The sequence below is a fragment of the Falco naumanni genome, chromosome 6, assembly GCF_017639655.2.
Source record: "Falco naumanni isolate bFalNau1 chromosome 6, bFalNau1.pat, whole genome shotgun sequence".
Lineage (NCBI taxonomy): Eukaryota > Metazoa > Chordata > Aves > Falconiformes > Falconidae > Falco > Falco naumanni.
The window spans coordinates 77,364,553-77,383,525 of record NC_054059.1 but is presented as its reverse complement, the minus strand read 5'-3'; the positions used below and the strand labels follow the sequence as shown (position 1 = coordinate 77,383,525).

The 18,973-nt window shown below is 43.8% G+C and overlaps 1 protein-coding gene across 4 annotated transcripts; it reads right to left on the bottom strand.

Moving 5' to 3' along the window:
* Positions 1-244: 244 nt before the first annotated feature.
* Positions 245-18,890, bottom strand: URB2 (URB2 ribosome biogenesis homolog). 4 transcript variants are annotated; one of them, XM_040597976.1, is made up of 10 exons: positions 18,799-18,890; positions 18,499-18,658; positions 17,136-17,312; positions 12,050-15,425; positions 9,962-10,122; positions 8,607-8,717; positions 7,428-7,670; positions 6,288-6,378; positions 4,509-4,648; positions 245-989 (listed from the first exon to the last, which is right to left on the bottom strand). In XM_040597976.1, exons 2-10 carry the CDS (start codon positions 18,622-18,624, stop codon positions 792-794), a joined length of 4,623 nt encoding a protein of 1,540 aa, XP_040453910.1. In that variant the 5' UTR covers positions 18,625-18,658; positions 18,799-18,890; the 3' UTR covers positions 245-791. The 4 variants fall into 4 exon arrangements, with proteins under 4 accessions (XP_040453910.1, XP_040453909.1, XP_040453911.1 ...); XM_040597975.1 differs by having other exon boundaries at positions 18,794-18,864; XM_040597977.1 differs by lacking the exon at positions 245-989 and having other exon boundaries at positions 4,540-4,883; positions 18,794-18,864.
* Between the last annotated feature and the right edge of the window lie 83 nt (positions 18,891-18,973).

The following is an 18,973-nucleotide window of genomic DNA, read 5'->3' as shown; positions in this document are numbered from 1 at the left end:
AAAAAGGTCTCAGATAGGTCTTGCTATGTAACATTTGTAACAAGCTAAAAATGTGCACCGAGAGTGATCACAGCTCAGATGACTAAGTGTTAATTGCTTAATGACAGTAAATCGACCAGAGCAGTAAATAGCCTTTTTGATTATCAGGAGATCACAGGATAATACAGTTGGGCAAGGTAATTCAATAGGTCAGACCAGGTTGCCAAGGGCTGGACTCAAGAACAAAACCAAACAAGCAAAGAGATACAAACCTTCAAATTTTTTACTGTACTTCCACAGTTTTACACAGTAACATACCCTGTGGCTGTGTAACAGTCACATTCTTCAGTGACAAAATATAAAATAACAGCGTACAAAAATAAGCACTTTAACCGCTTTAATTCTGCTTACCACATAAGCGAGAGCAGGCATTATAACCCTCACTGGCTTTTACACCAGACTGTTGCTTCCACAGATAAGCACTATGATGTGCCAAAGCCTGAAGCCTGACATCTGCTGCCAGACTGCAGCGAGCTCCCCAGGGCTCCCAGTGAGTTCACCGGGGCCAGCACAGGTGCAGCAGTTCTGCCATTTCTGGCACACAGCAGGACCAGACCTAACAGCACATCCTCCCTCCCCATTCCCCTGTTCCCCACTACAAAGGCTGGCTGCATAGACAGATGCAATCCACGTTTAGAGGATCCTCTTCAGATTTGATCTCACTAGTCATCCCAAACCCAACAGCAAGGAAGGATTTTCTGAGCACTGCAAGATCAGTTCATAACTGATTATGCAGCACCAGGCAGGATTCATCATGCAGTATATTTTTCCTCCCCCTGTTTTTTTGCTTTGTGGTAGTGGTTGTAATCATTATACAGATCCTTAAAAACCTCCCTTACACCTGCTGGTAGTGATGCATTTAAGAACTTGACGTCACGTTCAATGCAGAGGTCAAGGATGTGATATATCCCTTCTGTGAGATGTTTCTTCACAGCCGGGTGCAAAGTCACCTAGGAGAAGAACAAAACCGCACTAAACTTAAAACAAAAAGGCAAGAAAATACCCCTTTAACAGTCAGTATACATTAAATGCTGACAACATGATATCCAGTGCATCAGACCACCTGGAACAGCCCATTAGATAAAATCCAATATTTTGACTCAAGCAGTATTTTCCTGATTTTTGCAAACGTGTTTTGCAGAACAAGCATGCCCCTTGCAATAAAATCCGCAAGAGGGCTGCTATACACATTGCTGTGGAGGCAAAGACACTGATCATCTTGGAATCACAAGAGAACTCCTCAGCAGAAAACTACAATTAAAGAAACCTAAAATACTTGCCCTGGATTACACGTTTCAGTTAATTCTGCATGCCGTATGCTACTGAGTCTCAGTTTCAAATGAGCACTTCCTTTAGGCTATCCTGTAATTTACACTGGGTAGTCAATCAATTTTAACTTATCACTTAACAACTTGATACTTACCTAACAGTTTGTATCCGAAGACTTTATAAGTATAAGCCTTAATAAAAGAAGCTTTCAAAAAGCTCAGGAGATGTGTACTTCCTTGATCTGTTTTAAGACCAAGAATCGGGCACCTTGCCTGAAGTCATGCAGAAAGTTGAAGAAATACCACAAATGACTCGGGACTCAGTGCCCTGCTCCTGCCGTTACCCTGCTCAACCCCACAACCAGCAGAACCGCCACTACAGCCAGGAGTATCAGCACTGACTCTGGAGTCCTCAGGTGCTCCAGGCTAACTGAAATTTCTCCTATGCTCACAAATCACTCCCTAAGTACTTCGCTGCCTGAGGCGGTGCAGGCCTCTGGCATAATCACATTATTTTTTGCCACAGAACCATGTCTTGTCTTTGCTGCATCCCCAAATGAGCTTTATGCCTCCAAACCTAAGCTTCTGCACTCCAGGCCTAATGAAAATTACATAAAAAGCTGTCATTAAAATTCAGACTTCTTTCTTCCTGAGGCAACTAATAAACTTTCGGCTAATGAAGTGCACTCCTAATCACTGTGACAGGCTCCTGCTCTTTTTCTGTCCTAAACATAAAACAGCTAATATATTTTATTAGACCTGCTAACATAGCTGGGAAAAACATACAGTGGGTATTAAGGCACATAAGACTTTCTGTGACCCTGAAGAGTTTGCATATCCAAAAGGTGGTCATTTTTTCCCCCTCTATGTCAGTTATCTATTGGCTGATTTATAACAGATGCTATTTCTCCCTGCACCATGCACCAAAGTAACAGACCAGGTTCAGCATCACAACTCCCAGTGAATGCACTGGGCTGGGCTCTCCCTTCCTAGGGCAGAGAAATGACTGCAGAGAACAAGGGTGGGAAAACCCACAGCTATTAACAAGATGGACCAGATGTCCCACTTGGGTTAAGCAGATACCTCAGAGCTGCAGTTAATGGAACTGCATCCCTCACATCACAAATTAATCTGGACCCGTGCCTTATTCGGGTCATTCTTGCTTTGCAGTGCAGTTTCCTATAAACAACCTCCAATAACACTATGGGAAGCACAACCAAAGATTTAAACAGCTGCCACTACTGGCTGGCAGTTAATTATGCTTGTAAGTGTTTTATGGTCTATATAGTTAGCACAACCAATTTGTCAAGCATTACAGAGCTCTTGATGTGAGACATTAAATGTGTGAAGAGGTATTTCACTATGCTGAATTAAGCAACAGCTCATAGACAACAGGGGAAAAGCACTGTCAACAGCATGAAAGAGGCTATAGATGCCACCCACTCCAACAAGGAATCTTTCTAGATTAACACAAAATAATTCACAAGGATAATTAATTTCCTGGTATAAAGAGGAAGCACTGAGGGGACTGTTACACAGCTACTTTAGGAGTAAGTGACTGTTTGGGCCAGTAGCTTTCACCAGTTTTGGTCTGCAGACCCTTAAAAGGGTTCCAGGAAGTGTGCAGATGCCCATACACAGACTTAAATCTACCAACATGTTTTTCTGTTACCTTTGATGGACCTCCAGGGTCTTCAGATCACAGGCTGAAAGCCACTGATCTGGAGTCTGAAGTGATGAACGGTTAAAGGAGTTTCTCTCTCCCTCTGCAGAGCAACATGAAAGACGTGTACGTGCCTCTCAAGACAGGCATGATGAGGCCTCCCCTTCCACCGGTATCCATCAATTCCAACCAGCCTAATGAGCAATAAATCATTGCCTACTTGTGAGCTACCTATTCTGTCAGACAGAAAATGCCTTTGTCACAGCATCTGGTGGCTCACTACACCAATTCCCCTTTCCACACCCAAGGGTTCCATACATACATTACTGACCTGTGGTTTCAGCTATCACACTTTGATTTCCCAGTGCAAGTACGGCACAAAACCTTCCTAGAAGTCTCATGAGACTTTGTCTTGAGGTAAGTGTCCTTTCAACTTTAAAAGGTCATTTGACAATTCAAGTCAGGCTTTCTAACTCACATTCGGTGGCGAACAGATTACAGATTTCAGAGACAGAGCAGCAGTCTTAACAGTAATTCAGTTTACTAAATTACTAAATCCCTAGTATTTGCTGAACTACTATGTTTACTACCTAAACAATAACCAATTTACCAGGAACACTAAAAAACATGGCTAAAAACTCACATATCCCACTGTTTTGCTCACAAACCTCAGAAAAAAGCCAGGTAATAGAAAAGGCAGACGAGTTTCAAGATCCATAACAACCTTCGTGGTTACTTACATTGGTTACATCATAATCCTTCAGAAACATAGCACCAGTTAGGATATTTTTATAGTAAGAGAGCCTAAAAACAAAGACTAAAATTCCTTTCTGTATTTCAGCCCATGCCCAGACCAGAGTCACAAATAAACCATTTACAGGTAATTGCAACACACGCAGCATTCAAACCCTGGTGAAATCTAAATCCATCAGGCTGAACAGAATGACAATTTGAACTTAGGTCTGGATGTCAGAAGCTACTGACCTGGCTCTGGCATCCCTAATAGCATGAGCAGTTGTTTCAGTAAGGATCAGAGTATCTTTGGTAAAGGAGAGTTACTGAAAAGCTAATAATTCTCCAGCTTGGTAACATTTTTCCCATTCATTTACTCATTTCGACCAGATTAAAAGATATTTTCCAGGAGAATTTTTCTCCATTGTTTAGCCAGATGGGGCCCTATCTGCTCAGTTCTGGACAACTGAGACTAGCTGGGAGAACCACCTAACACAACAGGAAGGAAAAGCAACACCCGACATGACAGAAAAGCAAAGCAGTTCTGTAAATAGGCATTGCACTGTTTTGCCTTAAAAAAACCCCACAGCTCACACCTTTAGAAAGTTTTCAGGAGCTGAAGCTGGGTAAGAAAGATTCTCAGGAACTCTTGCTCAAAGTAACAGTGTCTAGATCAAACCTGTATCCCCACGAGGCACAGCAACTTTCATAACTTCACAGATCTTACACAACTTAACACTTTGGAACAGGAATTCCAAAGCCAGCACAATACCATGGCACTTTCAAGATGGGTAAGAACATGTTACCTTCTGCAATTCAGTCACATACTGAGCCACAATGAAAGCAGAAAACACAGTGAAGTCCTCCATTTCTGCAGCAATATGAGTATACATCCGTTCCACCAAGTGTGCACACTTCAGTATAACTTCAAACTCATCGGTGTTGCCTAAAACAGAAAAAGATGTGCAGCCTGGCATTTGAGGCTTAAAAACACTAGGAAAAAAACACCAAAGAATCATCACCCAGTCTTCCATGATTCTTGAACTACATGAAGCCAATGCCAGCTTGCCCAATTTATCTTTTCTTACGAAGCCCCAGCTGAGAGGCCCCCAACAACACACCATACGTATCTCTTACAGCGGTTATCTTGTAAGAGCACGCTGATTCCGACTCCATGTGCACTGCAAGGCAAAAAGTATTTGTTACAGATGTTGAAGTGCTAAAAGCAGCCACTACTGCTACAGTCCCTTCCATGATTCAGTCCCAGCTAACACCGTGGAGGAGAGAACAAGGAGACAGGAAAATTATATTCTCTACCTACAGAAAATCAGAAGACATCTCTTAGAAACAGCATAGTAAGAAAGCTTCCTGATGAGATCTATTATGTGGAATATAGCAGCAGAAGCCACATCGCTGGAGATATTTAAAGTGAGGCTGGAGAGATCACCTGAGAATTTACTCAGTAGGCAACGAATGAAGGTAACACAAACAAGGGAGAAGGAAATTCCAGAAATTCTTTTCTTGTAAACTGTTACGAAAATAGAATAATCCTGCATCAACTTGAGGGTGCCACATACCTGTATATTTCCTGTTACCCCTGCCTTATGTAAACATATTGCAGAAGCAAGCAATAATTCTCAAATTCTCAAAGTTTGGCACCAGTTCAACATACCTTTTTGTCTATCACTGAGCCTTTCTTAGTATATTCCTCCATGACACACACATACACTTACACTTGCCCGCAGCTGTGGGCAACATATCAACCGAGATAAATCTGAACATGGCATAATCTGTAGGACATCAGTGGAAAGCCGGGATACCAGTTGACTTCATGGCCTGCAACTGATTGTCTCAATAAGTCACTGCTATTAATGACAGGATATTTGTGTCCTGACCAGCATAAAGCACAGGATGATTACCTTCATCTTTGACTTGGCTACTTCAACAATGCAAATTCTTTAATAACTTCCAGTAAAGTCTTATATTTTTTTCTACCTTTTGAGATATTTAACTACCCTAATTCCAAATCCTTGACTATACAGATAGATCAGCTAATCCCAATTGATACTTCAGATATGTGTAATGTTCTGGCTTTAAGCCTAATATAGAATGGTGACAATTCAGGTCTGTAGTAAACTTAGTTCCAGCCTTGAGAAGCTCGATTTAGTACAATCAGTTTGGGGCTAGAACTCTGGGATATTAGCATGGACCACCAGACTTCACAGCCACCGTGCTTTCAGGCACCGGGGGTTGATAGGAAGAGCAGAACCTGGGCACAGCAAGCCTTACTGACTCCTGTAAGTTCTCCTGTGGCGAACACCTTACTCACCTAAAGCAGTGCTGTCTGCATGCAGCTCCACAGGAGCCTCAGTTATCTTCGTAAGCCCACGGACACTAAAAAGCTCATCCTCAGTTTTACATAAAGGACAGACAGGGCTACAGGACTGACTGTTTCAACGCCACAGCTAGCGTTTGAGGACTTTGCTTCTGGTGTCAGACCGCCCATTTCTGCACCTCCTCTTGCAAAGTATACAAAATTCCAGTGTGTGTGTATATATAATGCAAAAGTGGAAAAGATCCAGTACCTCTGTCTCCTTTCTGACGTCCTTCATGCATGACAGAAACAACCAGACGATGGAAACTGTTCAGAAAAGACGGTGCTGCTTTCAACAGCACCTGCAAAGACATGAAATAAAAACACCTGAGATGATATAGTAAAGGGAGTAGAGAGGGCAGAGGTACACCACCCCACAGGCTGAGGGAGATCAATTCCTGTGAAGGGAACTGTATGGTCTATAGAGCTGTCAGGCGCAGAGACTCTCTTCATTGTGCTCCCATACAGTATCTAGAACGTGAAAATCCTGAGGCAGGGCTGCAGTCCTGGCCATATTCAAATACAAATAACAAATAAACATATTAAAGTTACTTCATCTCTCCGAAGGAGCATTTGATTTAGTACCCTAACATCTAGGAAATTTGTTCTTGCTGGTAGAGAACCTGTGTAGCCAGAATGATTCACAGAACAGAGGGTCCAATAACACCACAGATCACTGTGTGAAAACAGCCTGGATAGGCAGCTTTCTACCACCAGGGTTTTCGTAAGGGCATTTTAGCAATGTGTACTGACTTGCTTTTAGAATTTGCCATTTCCCCATCTTTAGCTTCACCCTCAGTTCTAATACAAATGCATGAGGCCCCTTTCCTTTTTTTCTTCCACGTCTGCCTACATATTCCATGTAGGAGTATCACCAGCCCCCTGCAAGTGCTGGCACATCTTCACTTTCCCACGCCAGAAGGCTGACAAGAACACCAGGATGGTACAACGTTTGAAGGTCACCAACTTCTAACACATCTAAGGCCTGCTTTCTAAGGATTGCAGAATCTTGATCTCCAGTGACAATGAGCTCCTAGAGCCTGCGACATTTGTGCTTCTAGAAATCAATCATAAAAATAGGGAAAGTTTTATTCTAAACTGGCATCAGATGTTGATAAGCAATCTGCTGCCAAAGAACAATGCAGGCAATAAAACAAAGCAGAAAAGTAACTGAAATTATGTGATTTTGAGAATCCCAACCTTCTAAATGACAAACAGTACAAAGCATTTTCAAACTATCAGGCCAAATTCTTTCAAAGCCACTATTCAAAGAAAAATAAAAATCTCATCACGGCCTCTATGTTTGTTCTTTCTACCTTTTTCCCCTCCTCCCACTCCCTCACAGATGTACCTTTGGATGGCACTGCACAATAGAGAAGAGCACTTCATGGACTCCCAGGAAGACACCACGATAGTCTTCTGTCTTCAGATGATCCAAAGGGACTGTCAGGAGAATGCTGAATGACAGTGCCACATGGTGTGGATTTAAGAGAATCCCTTCTCCTTGCCTTAGCAGTGCTGCTGCAGTCTCTAGAATAGGTATAACTATGGTGGAAACCAGTGACTGGTCCTGACAGGCCTCTTTGGTTTGCATCTACAAGGATACAGGAAACAGATAATGAGGAGTGCATTAGCCACCTATCACTACCATTTGCACACCAGAAAACCATAATGCTCTGACTTGAGTCAGTGAAACTAGACTGCTGCAAGCTGGACTGACAGGGAGACTCCTGCATTTTTGCCATTTTTGTGAAATGGCGTCCTGGGCAAGGATGCACATGATACCCTTCAAGAAAGCATTGCTGTGAGTGTGGAATTGTAATACTTTCCAGTCCCCTGACAATCACCACCTCTTTGCACCCTCTCACATGGATGCACGGATGCAGTTCTCTTCTTTACAAGCATGCAAACCAAACAAAAAAAGGCATAAATTGCATGCTCATGGTTCCCAGGCACTGCAGAGCCAACCTCTGACAAATGCGGGTCTACAGACACCATCGCTATCAGAGAAGAAAAAACTGCATCACTAGGTTTGTATGCTGTACAAATGAGGGACAGGAAACATGGGTTTCATAACTTTAAGTTAAGCTTCCCATTCATAATTCAGTGAATCTATATTATTATTTCCTTAATACAAGCACTTTTTTTGTTTTGTTTTGCAGCTGTTGGCTTCTGCTATGACACGTGGCTGACAGTTATCTTCTCCTTTGGACAGGAGGAAGGACAAGAGATTTAGACTCTCTTCACTGCAGCCCAACCAGTTTCTCACAAGCTCCAGATTACAAGGTGCAGTCCCAGAAAATTACTGATAATAAGAAATGGACGACCTACGCACTGCACTCACAGATTTACTTGAGGAAGGAGGGGAGAGAGGGTCTAGACAAAAAAGCACAGGTGGATGTGGTATGGCTTTGTCTAATATCCACCCCTTTTTTGTTTCTGTGTGCCTCTGTGCATGTTAGATGTAAACACTGCAGACTCCAACAAATAAAATGGATAGGTAATGAAGTTACAATAAAGAGATACTTACAGCTAAAGCTGTGATTATCTGTGGGCTGGCAAACCAGAAAGCTTTTTCTTTGTCTCCGCTTAATGGGCAGCTAAGCAACAATTTGGTTAGCGTAACAGCTGACAATACTTCCTGCAGAAAGCAAATTGATGATCAGTCGTAGGTACAAGATGCACTGGCTGCTTTCAAGTACAGAAGAGCTCTTTCAAGGGCAGTGGCAGTTTTGAGCATTACCAGAGCCTTGACACATGAAAGTCCTCCCACCAACACATCTCTTTGGAAGCTGTGAAGTAAGCAGCAGCTCAGCAAAACTCAATATGCTGAACAGCACTGGCCCAAATGTACTGCATGCTATATTTATTTCACAAGCAACTTACTGTACAGAAAGGCTTACGTGATTTTTAAGAAAGGAAAGCCTTTTCCTTCAACTGCCACTAGATAACAGAGGGAAGCAATGAGAATACAAGGACAGCAGTATACTATATGCTAAGAATGCTGCATTTGTCAGCAGTTTTTTTCTTACTTGCTGGCTGTTATGAGAGGTTGATAAAAGAAATACATTACAAGCTATTCTAGCTATTCTTAGGTGGCAGGAATTATATGCACAGTACAAGAACTCCAGACACACTTTCAAAAAGATCTATCTAGAATTCATGCAGTACATTCTTGTCTATTTCTGACAAATAAAACAGAGCCAGATAAACCCCCAAGTTCAATCCAAGTTCCATTCTCATGTCACTGAGCTTTTTACGGAGGTACAGCTGGCTTTTTTGCCAGAAGTGTTCCATATGTCACCGCTGCTGCTTAAGCTGCTCAGGAGAAAGGCTCAGTATTTAAAAGGCTACTGAATGGTACCTGGTTATTACAGAGTATATCTTTATAGAGACAAATATCAAAAGCACAGGTGCAGTTTTGATTTTATGTAAAAATGCCAGCATTTCTAAAAGTGCCTTCAACACTTTAAGAGCAGCCACAGACAAACAGTGGTTAAACTCACTGACTGCTAGTCAGTGTATCTGTCATGCAAGAGCTCTGATAAGCAAGTAGAAAAATAATTGTAGCATGGCCTGTAACATCACAGCTGTGTGATTGCTGTTAATAATACATGGAATTAAGACTGCTGAGTCCTTAAACGGGACAGAAAGTTTTTCCAGTAGGTTTCCATGATCTTTCCACCTCTCTTAATTTATATCCAGAACATATATACCTCAGCGTGGTTACCAAGCCCTTAAACACGTAAATTAATTTGACTTGACCACTGAACATAAAGCAGGAAGAGGAAAAAAATATTTATCAGATGTTATTCAGACAACAAAATTTTATCAAGATCCAGGAAACTGAAGAAGGAAGTTGACTAAACTAAGCTCATGCCTTACTTTAGCTTTCTGTTGCCAAACATTCCTCATTTCAAGTCCCTGTAGCACCAGCCTCATTATGGTATAAAACTCCTCCGCCGAGCAGTTTCCCAGCAGCTGGACAAGCACCTCTGTCAGCTCTATCTCCATACTTTGGATCATCTGGGTTGTGATTGCAGGACCTACGCAGTCAAGAGACAGCAGCATGTATTAATCAATTCCCAACACAAGGACTTCAACAGGTAAGAACAGGGTGAACTGAACCTTAAAACAGCTCTGCAGGTACCTTTTTAACACACAAATGCATAGAGGGCCCCATGATTTCCCTTTACCTCCCTCCCTACTAGTGCAATGGATTGCTGTTCTCAAGTATTTCCTACCCTAGGGTTCACAGAGCAGTCATCATACCAATAAAAAGCCTTTACCAGCACAGAAACACTACAATAAAACGTGTGCCCAAGCCAAGGGAGGAGGCTAAACAGCCCACAAGGCTTTACGACAAATGCTGGCCACAGAGCCATCACAAGTCACAAAAGCATTAGGCTGAGAAAGCGTAGGTCTCTACTGATCATAATTCACACTCCCCACTTACTCCATTATTACTATGTAGGGAGTCCTAGACTAACTTGTATCTTAATTGATTCCAATGGCTTGTTTCTTAGTTCCACAAGTATCCACAGGATCTGTGGCAATGCCAAAAGTCTTCTTCAACAGGAATTCATATTTCACCTCATTGAATACTTTACTTATTCATCAGAAATTCTTACAGCATTTTACAGTGATTAATTATGTCTCCAGGCAAAAGCACTTTACCAATCTTACAACACTAAAGTGAGGCACAGGATGAGGGAGAGAAAACTCAGGAGAAAAATCACAGCAATTGACACATCCTTATGGTCCCTAGTTCTAATGCGAAATCCCTGCTCTCAGTGCCCTTACTGAACCCCTAGATCAAACTCAACTTTGCAAATTCAAGATCAGATTTTCCATGGAGAGCTGTGCTCTGTTCTCAGCTACCTAATGCCAGTAAAAACATCTGAGATCATGATTGTGGTTCATTTGAGCAATAGCCTCCGAAGTGGAGAGCGCACACCCCAGGGTCTGCACAAGACAAGCCACTGGGGTGTGGGAATTATAAAGAAAATATCTTTAATAAATAAAATAAAATGTAAAAATAATGTTTATTTCATCTTCATCTCATGCTTGTTAAACTTTTGTGTATGCTTCGTAAAGTACATAGCATACCAGTAGAGTAGCACATGCATATAAATAAACATATATTGAGGCTGCATGCTCAATTTATTTATTTTTTTACTGATATGTGTGCACAATCAAAAATGTTTGGAGACTACTGCAGTAGAGCATGTTAGCAGTAAGTTCAATGAATTTCAACTCTTTGAAGAAGTCAAAGAGAACCATTACATCTGTGCTGCATTTAGTTCCCCTCTCTGAACAAGACAATAAAAAGAAGCCATTAGGTCACACAGCTGGCAAGAGACGTCTTTCCTAGCCCTGGCTCTTTATTTGATGGGGATAATGGGACTGATCTGCCAAATCCCCACAGGGTTTTTCTTCAGAATTTTTTTTAATCAGAATTACAGGTGTTCGGCACGCTTAAGTTAGGTGATTGTCATCATTCTAAAACCTCACCTATCAGATACAAAAACAGATGAGTATTTTACTGTAAGGTCCTCTGCGATCGTCAGGTAAGACACATCCGATCTGACCTGGCACACATCAGCTGCTTCAGCGGTGCCTACTACACCACCTATATGAGTAGAACATGGCACCTTCAGCCCTACATCCAGAGGAATTACCATGTTCTAGTTACTGTCAAAATGATCTACAGGGACAAGTAACTCAGGACCTCAACTTTGTTAAGATGTTTGCATCTTCCAGGAGAGGATCGTTACCAAATTAGATGGTGGCTGTGATCCAGGTACCACAACATTGCCTCCTAGAAAAATTTCCTGTTATGCATTTATAAAAGGACAGGCTACTTCTTTAACACAAGTAAACACATAGAGGCTTTTCAAAAAGCTATGTGCCTTTAACTCGCCTCTGCACTGCAAAATTAGCAAAGGAAGTGGAGAAAGGGAGTTTTCATACCAGAAAGCAGCTTTTTTATAGCAAAAACAACCATGACCGCTGTTTCTTTTCCAGGATACAGCTCTGGCACTGAGCAGAAGATCGTTAGGAACTGCAACGCAGACTGAAGGAACTGTAGATTACTTCCGGCACAGGGCAGCTCTCTCAGTATCTGAGAGTAAAACTTTTGGTACAGTTTAATACGGGGTTGCTCCAAAAACCCAGTGGGCTCCTTCTGCCAGCCCTTTTTGACAGCAGGGCTCAGATCTGCTTTGAGAAGAGTAGTGACAGATGGTATGAATGCTACAGGCAAAGGCTGGTTTTCAGTGTTACTCTGAAGACCGTCTTCAACAGTTCTGACCATTTGCACAACTACTGGCTCCAACAGAGCAGACAGTACATTCGCAGACTGCAGCTTCTTTTCTGGCAGCTGCTGAAGGTGGAGTGTGACTACGTGACAGAGTGTGGTGAATGCCATGAGCAGTAACTGCCCAGCTGCGGGATTCCAGTTTTTCCAGCCTTTGCTTTTGGCTGCACCACCATCTGACTTGCAGCTTACCAGGAAAGACATGAACTTTTCCAAGTTGAGCCTCACACTTTGCCTTCTTTCAATAATCATCTGAAGAAAGTTTTCCAAAAAGGCTTGGGCTTCCTGGAGATACTGTCCCCAAACAGGAACAGTCAAGACATCAGTGAAGAATTTGCTAGCTGTAAGCTGGGAGGTCATAACAGCCTCAAGAACATCACTGGCGTGAAACACCTTAAAAATACAGCTGGCATTCCTGCCAGCTTGCAAGCACCTCAGGAGGCGGAAGCAGGTACTTAAAAACTTCAGCAGTAACAGCTTGCTGCAAGAGACTCTAGCCCTGGTATTGGCTAGCAGGGACAGGAGCACCAGAAAACACCGGGTACAGTCAGAGGGAAGAAGACTGTCTAGTTTCAGAAGAGAAGCAATTTCTAGCAAACCCAAGCAGCTTTCTAGCTGACTTTCTTTCAGGATGACAGGGCAGCAGTTTTTTGCTAACAGTACTATACACTGGGCAACCTTCTCCAGTGTTTTCCAAGACAAGCTGAACTCATTCTGCAGTTTGTTTTCTGATGGTGCTTCCAACAGATCAACAGATCTGCAGTGAGCCAGGATTTCTTCATGCCAAGGGATATTACCTGCAGACAGCTGTTGAACTGGCAGATCTACTGAATCCTTGGCAGCAGTGGGCAGCACCCTAGCAAACCGACGAATAAGACTGGTCAGAAAAGCACAATGCAGGACCTTCATTTCTGGAAGAAAGGAGCTATGCATCAAACCAAGAGATATCTTCCCAATGCTGATGAAAGACTCCTGGTCTGCGGCAGCTTCCTGACCTTTGGCCAATACTAAGGTCTCTAGAAGCACATTTGCAAGGTACTCTACATCCTTCAGGGACATAAATGGCAACAGGATAGTCAGGTTGGAGATGATGAGGTGCCAGTGTGCTGTGGGGTAAGTAAGATCACTTATTGCGCCGATATCTCCATCCCATGGTTCAGATTCTCCCCTGTTCATGCTGGATCTCCCAGACTCCAGAATGAAAGCTGTAGCATGCTGCAAGGTCTGTAGGTCAGCTTTTGTCTGCATTAAAATCATCTTTATTTTCTGAAGCGTGAGCAGTTCTAAGCAATATTTACTAGTGGAGGCAAAACTATTTGCAAGTTCCATGACTCTCTCCCAGCACTGCTCCTCCACACCAGGGAGTAAAGCTGAAATGCCCCAGTGCCTTGCAGCAGGTTCAGTAACAGCAGCAGCAATTTCAGCTTTTGGAGACACATACTTACTGCAGCTAACACCAAACAAAGTGTCTACCTCAACCCAAGTGTAAACAAGGAGGAGAGCAGAGTCACTGGCCTTTCTTAGCCAAAAGTCTGACTTCTCTTCCTCTCTTCTAGGAGCCTGCAGCAGCTCAATCAGTGGCTGAATTATTCCCTTCTGCATCTTTGCCAGCAGACTCTGAGTGCGAAGGACCACAGGGGAAGGGGTGACATCATCTAGGCTCCTCATGTTGAACAGAAAAGCGTGCAGCACCAAGCTCACCGACAGCAGCTTCAAGGCCATGTCAAATGACCCTTCAACATCAGGAATGATAAAGGTCTGGCATTTCTCCACAAAGAGACACAAAATGTCCAGAATCTGGTTGGGTGGCAGTTCAAGGAGGCACTCATGAAGCTTTACTGTCAGGCCAGCAGAGAAGACAGGCAGTCTCAGCTGATCAGCAGCTGGCTGGCAAATGACTGTCAATACCTCCTCAAAGAGCCGTGGGAATTGTCGCAGCTTGGAGTAAGTCTGAAACATGGTGTTGATGAGAGCCTCCTGGGGTTTCTTCGTGCGTGGCTCAGAGACCTCGGCATCAATCCATGCTGAGGCCACTAAGTCATCCAGGTCTGGCTCTACTATAAGGTGGTTTAATGACATCAAGAGTTTGAGACACCTGAACCAAGCAGGGATGGAAGCTTGGGAGTGCCTCAACAACACCTGTGCTAGCTTGCGGTAAAACCCAAACTGTACCTCCTTGTGCCGGATACGGTCACGGGCAACATTATAGATATCACTGCTAAGCACCAAGTTCAGAAGCTGTTCCAAAGCAAGCAGCTCCGTGCTCCAGTCCGCAGGGGAGAGCATATCCTCCCACACACCCTGCTGTAGGCCAGAGAGCCTGAGACAGCCAAAAAGGCTGCTCAGCATGTGGAAACACACAAGGTGGTTTTCCGCCTTACAGTACGAGTCCAGAAAGAGCTTATATAGCAGGGACACTGAACCAGCCACAGCAGCTCCATGAAGGGCAGGTTCACAAAAGCCACTGCCCAGCTTGGTCTGCACTGTGCTGACTGGTAGCAAAACACTTTTCAAAGCTCCTTTCTTCTTCTCTTGGAGGTTCTGTTCTGGCAGCAGCTCCTCTTTGTAGGATGAGAAAAGCTCAGGCTGGAATAACCCAGCCTGCAGCAAAGTTTCTACTTGGTTTCGGATTTCCCTGCTCAGGTGCTGACGCACATGGTTGTCATCTGCTTGTGTCCAGCTCCTCACAGTTAGCCAGTGTCTCAGGAGCAGACACGGCTGGAGCAAGTGACTTGTCACTTGCCCAAACACACGATTTGGGTTGGTTTGCTGCCTCTGGATCAGGAGGTACTGAGTAAAGGTAAGCTGGAGGACTCTGAACAACTGGGAACCCACAGCATCATCAGAAGCCAGCTGCTGACATGCCAGCTTGGCCAGCTTGCTGAGGAGATCAACCAAGAGCTCACACTTTGCTGTGTAAATGATGGAGAGCGAAGGAGTAGAAAGGATGCCACTGGAGCAACTCAGCACTGTGCCAATGTTTTGCTGTGTTTTTTGAGAACAGGCCTCTGATAACCTTTCGTTTATGACCTGAAGATTGGGGGGGGGGGGGGAGAAAAAAAAAAAAAGAAAGAAAAAAACCCCAGTCAATTTTGCATACAAAGACAAAGCTCATCATCATGAACCAACATCACCTTCTGTGAACTTTGGCTGCAAGAAGGAAGCAACAGGGACCTGCCAACAGCTGCTGCCAGGCCTCTCACACTGTTGGTCTCAAACTAGAAGCTCCTTTGGCCAGAACTGCATCCCTGCATTTGAGGAAGCCCTCATTCAGTACATGTGCTACTGGCAACGGCATAAGACTATCCACACTTGATCCTAATAGTTGATCCTGCAGAAAGGGAATAGGGGTAGATTTCCTCCCTTCTTGAACAATCCCCAAAATTATGCTCCAAACATACATGAACAAACTCCCCCACAACACACATCCAACCTTTGATCCAGGAAGTTTATGTCCCTGACCAAGTATCATCTTTATATTTTAAAAAGAGCCAGTTTCCTTGCTGATATCCGGAACATGAAGGACTGTTCTCCCTCCTCTCTGAGGGATACACAACACTACAGAATTAACGTTTATTTGAACTTGCATTTCCCTTCCTTTTCTCAAACTGATTTCCCTAACATCTTTTTGTCCCTATTTCCCTATCCCCCTCAAAGGGGTCATTTGATCCCCTTTTCATTTGCTCCTTTTTCTCATCTCCAGATAATCTTGTCAGCTAACAAATTCAGTAACAATTTACAAATCTGTCTCTACTCCAGGGTTAAAATCCTCATCTGTCTCTTTACACTTTGTAGTGGATGATTCACCTCCGTGTGGACTAAAACAGATCCTTAAATTCTGTCCACTGGACCCCTTGCCACCTCTGCCCTCAGTCTTCAGGGTACCCTGGCCTGTACCTCTCACCGAATCTTCAGCCAGACAGGCTTTCACACTCAGATCACATTTATATTTGGCACACTTTCTGCGTAGCACAAATTCAACCCAGCCAAATCTCTGTACTTCACAAGTCAATTTCTGCCGGTAAAGACAGTCCCCTCATGCTTCCTTCTAACAGATCACAACTAAAATGGTCTTTTTTCCAGTTACTTTGAACGCGTTTGCAGCCATCCACCAATTCTGCTATTTCTGTAACGAGGAAGCTGAATAAGAAATTACACTTTCTGGTTCAATTCTAAACTGTAGCTGAAGTCTCCCCCATTCACTTTCAGCTGAGGCTAAAATAACAGTATGATTAAGGTCAATAGTAATTCAGTGCCACCACTGTTTAGAGCCATCATAAGAAGCCACAGGATCTGCTGAACGCCACATCACAGTGCACAAGTACTCAAGCCAAAGACAGCAATGAGCCCCACAGTGAGGGAAAACCTCTCTCTCCCCAAGACTCCCAGGCAAACTGGCAATACAAAGCAGTAAATAATATAGAAAAGCAACATACAGAACTGAGCTTTTACTTACCCATTGAAATACTTAAACCAGTTCACTCTCTGATACTTCAAAGAAGTTAAAGACAGAGAGGAAGATCACGATTAGAATACTCTGCCATTTTCAGCCTTAGTACTGTACAAATACAAACCGTATTGCAGAACAGAAACAGAGAAGTTTTTAGTAAAGGTCCTAAAAGCCATCTGATAGAATATTACATATCTCATGTAACACTGACACTGTGAGGAAGAGTCGCATACTGTAGAAGATATGCGCTATTATCCAGCATATTACAAAGTATCCCCAGTTTTAGTTACCTGTGCAATTGAAAAACTGAGACCAATTGTCTTCCCACTCTTCAAGAGATCCTGCAGTCTTCTACTATGGATAATGTTGTCTAAATACACCCAGAGTTTCTCAACAACTTCATCCTCCAGTTCATACTTCTTACTGTAGTATGAAACCAACACATGGCTTACCCAATCAAGTAATACCTGTTAACAAAAGGGAAAAGAAGTAATCTTTAATAACCCCATATAACAACAAGACAAAAGTAGTACTTCTTCACAATTACGGCACTCATGATTTGACAGCCGCTCTACATCCAAGCAGAACAAGCTCTGAATAAGCAAAGAATTCCACCCTTGTAGATTTCAATTCCTAAGAGCTTTCATCCTAAATCCAGTATTGGCCCTGTGCTCCTCCGTACCATCCCAAAACAGCTTTCAGGAGTGAACATCCTAAGGCCCTTTCATCAGGGCACAATTCTGACAGTCAATACTGATTAGAAAATGTAGTCTTTTAAAAAAAACAATCAGATGGGTTTCACCTTCAGGCAACTGGTATTCCTTTCATATCCTTCTCTTTGTATGTTTAAATTCATTACCTAGAAAGTCAGGCCTAGGAATTTAGAAGTGTGCAAACCAGAAAAGGTTGAAACCTACTAATTTATATCAGTGATTTAAAAATACAATGATCGTGTATGGCTAAGTTTAATATTCTGATTTACTGGAATAACCATAACTCAAAACACAAATCTCAGATGGCACAAACCCTAGACTCCATAAAACTACTAGCTAGGAGGAGCAGCACAAGACACCCCTCACTTGGGAAAACATGGAGCAGACCTTCAGGAAAAAAAAAGACTTGAGGGGAGAGGGTGGGTTCCAAGAAGAGAACACCAAACCACCTTCCAAGGAGAAGCCTGTGAATCCACAGTGAGTGCACAACAAGTTTAGAACATCAGAAAACACAAACCTAGCTACAGTCAGCTCTCCCACCCTGAAGTTCTTGCTCTTAACTGTGACCAGAAGCACCAAACTTCACAGCGTCCAGTATAAAATATAATAACCAACGCTAACAACAGCTCTGAAGGGAATGGTTCCTCATCTATCTGGGAGACAGAATGCACACACAACCCTCTCCATAAAAAATTACTCTTCCTGCCCCAATACAGATCTTTGTGCTGAAGCTACTTGAAATATGTTACAAAAAAATTTCAAATAACCACATAGAAACCAAAAGCCGCCCACAGTTCCACACCAGAGCTGTATCTGCACTGCTACCCAGGGCCAAAAGCTTAAGCAACTAGATCTGGATTTTGTAAATCAATTCATTCCTCAGCAGCAATTAACTACCGCGACTGTTTTCTTTCGCTATTTACCATTAGAAAGTACTTACTTGCTCCTTATTAGGCAGAACGCACTGGTGCGAAACCCACGCAAAGCGGGCGAGTTTGAGTTTGTCCTCCCAAGGAGTCTTGGCGCTTTTCAGCTTCAGGTAAATCCCCGAGTAGATGGCGGCCATGGGGGCCGCGCGTGGGGAAGGCGACGAGGCCCGACTGAAAGAAACGCAGTAGGTCGGACAGGCGGCCCCCGCTCGCGGCCCCCGCAGCCAGGCCCCGCACCCACCTCTCCGCCACCAGCGCCACCAGCTCCCCCAGCCCCCCTCCCCGTGCCCGCAGGCCCCGCCGCCCCTCACCGTCCCGCCGGGTCCGCGCCGCCCGCTGACCTCCGTCCCCGCCAGGCAGCGCCAGCCGATCGCCGATCGCGGGAGGCGGGCTGAGAGGTGCTTCGCGCCCATTGGCGGCCGCAGGGCGCCTGCGCGCGGGGCGGCCCCAGCCCCGCTCCCCCCCCCCCCCCCGCGCCCGCCCGCC

Bases quoted from the DNA above. Each gene is read 5' to 3' on its own strand.
- URB2 (XM_040597976.1), bottom strand. From the start codon at position 18,624: ATGGCCGCCATCTACTCGGGGATTTACCTGAAGCTGAAAAGCGCCAAG. The intron at 17,313-18,498 runs GTAAGTACTTTC...TTTTGTTAACAG, and splicing joins TTCTGCCTAATAAGGAGCAA to GTATTACTTGATTGGGTAAG. The intron at 10,123-12,049 runs GTATGAAAACTC...TTGACTGCGTAG, and splicing joins TATAAAAAAGCTGCTTTCTG to GTCCTGCAATCACAACCCAG.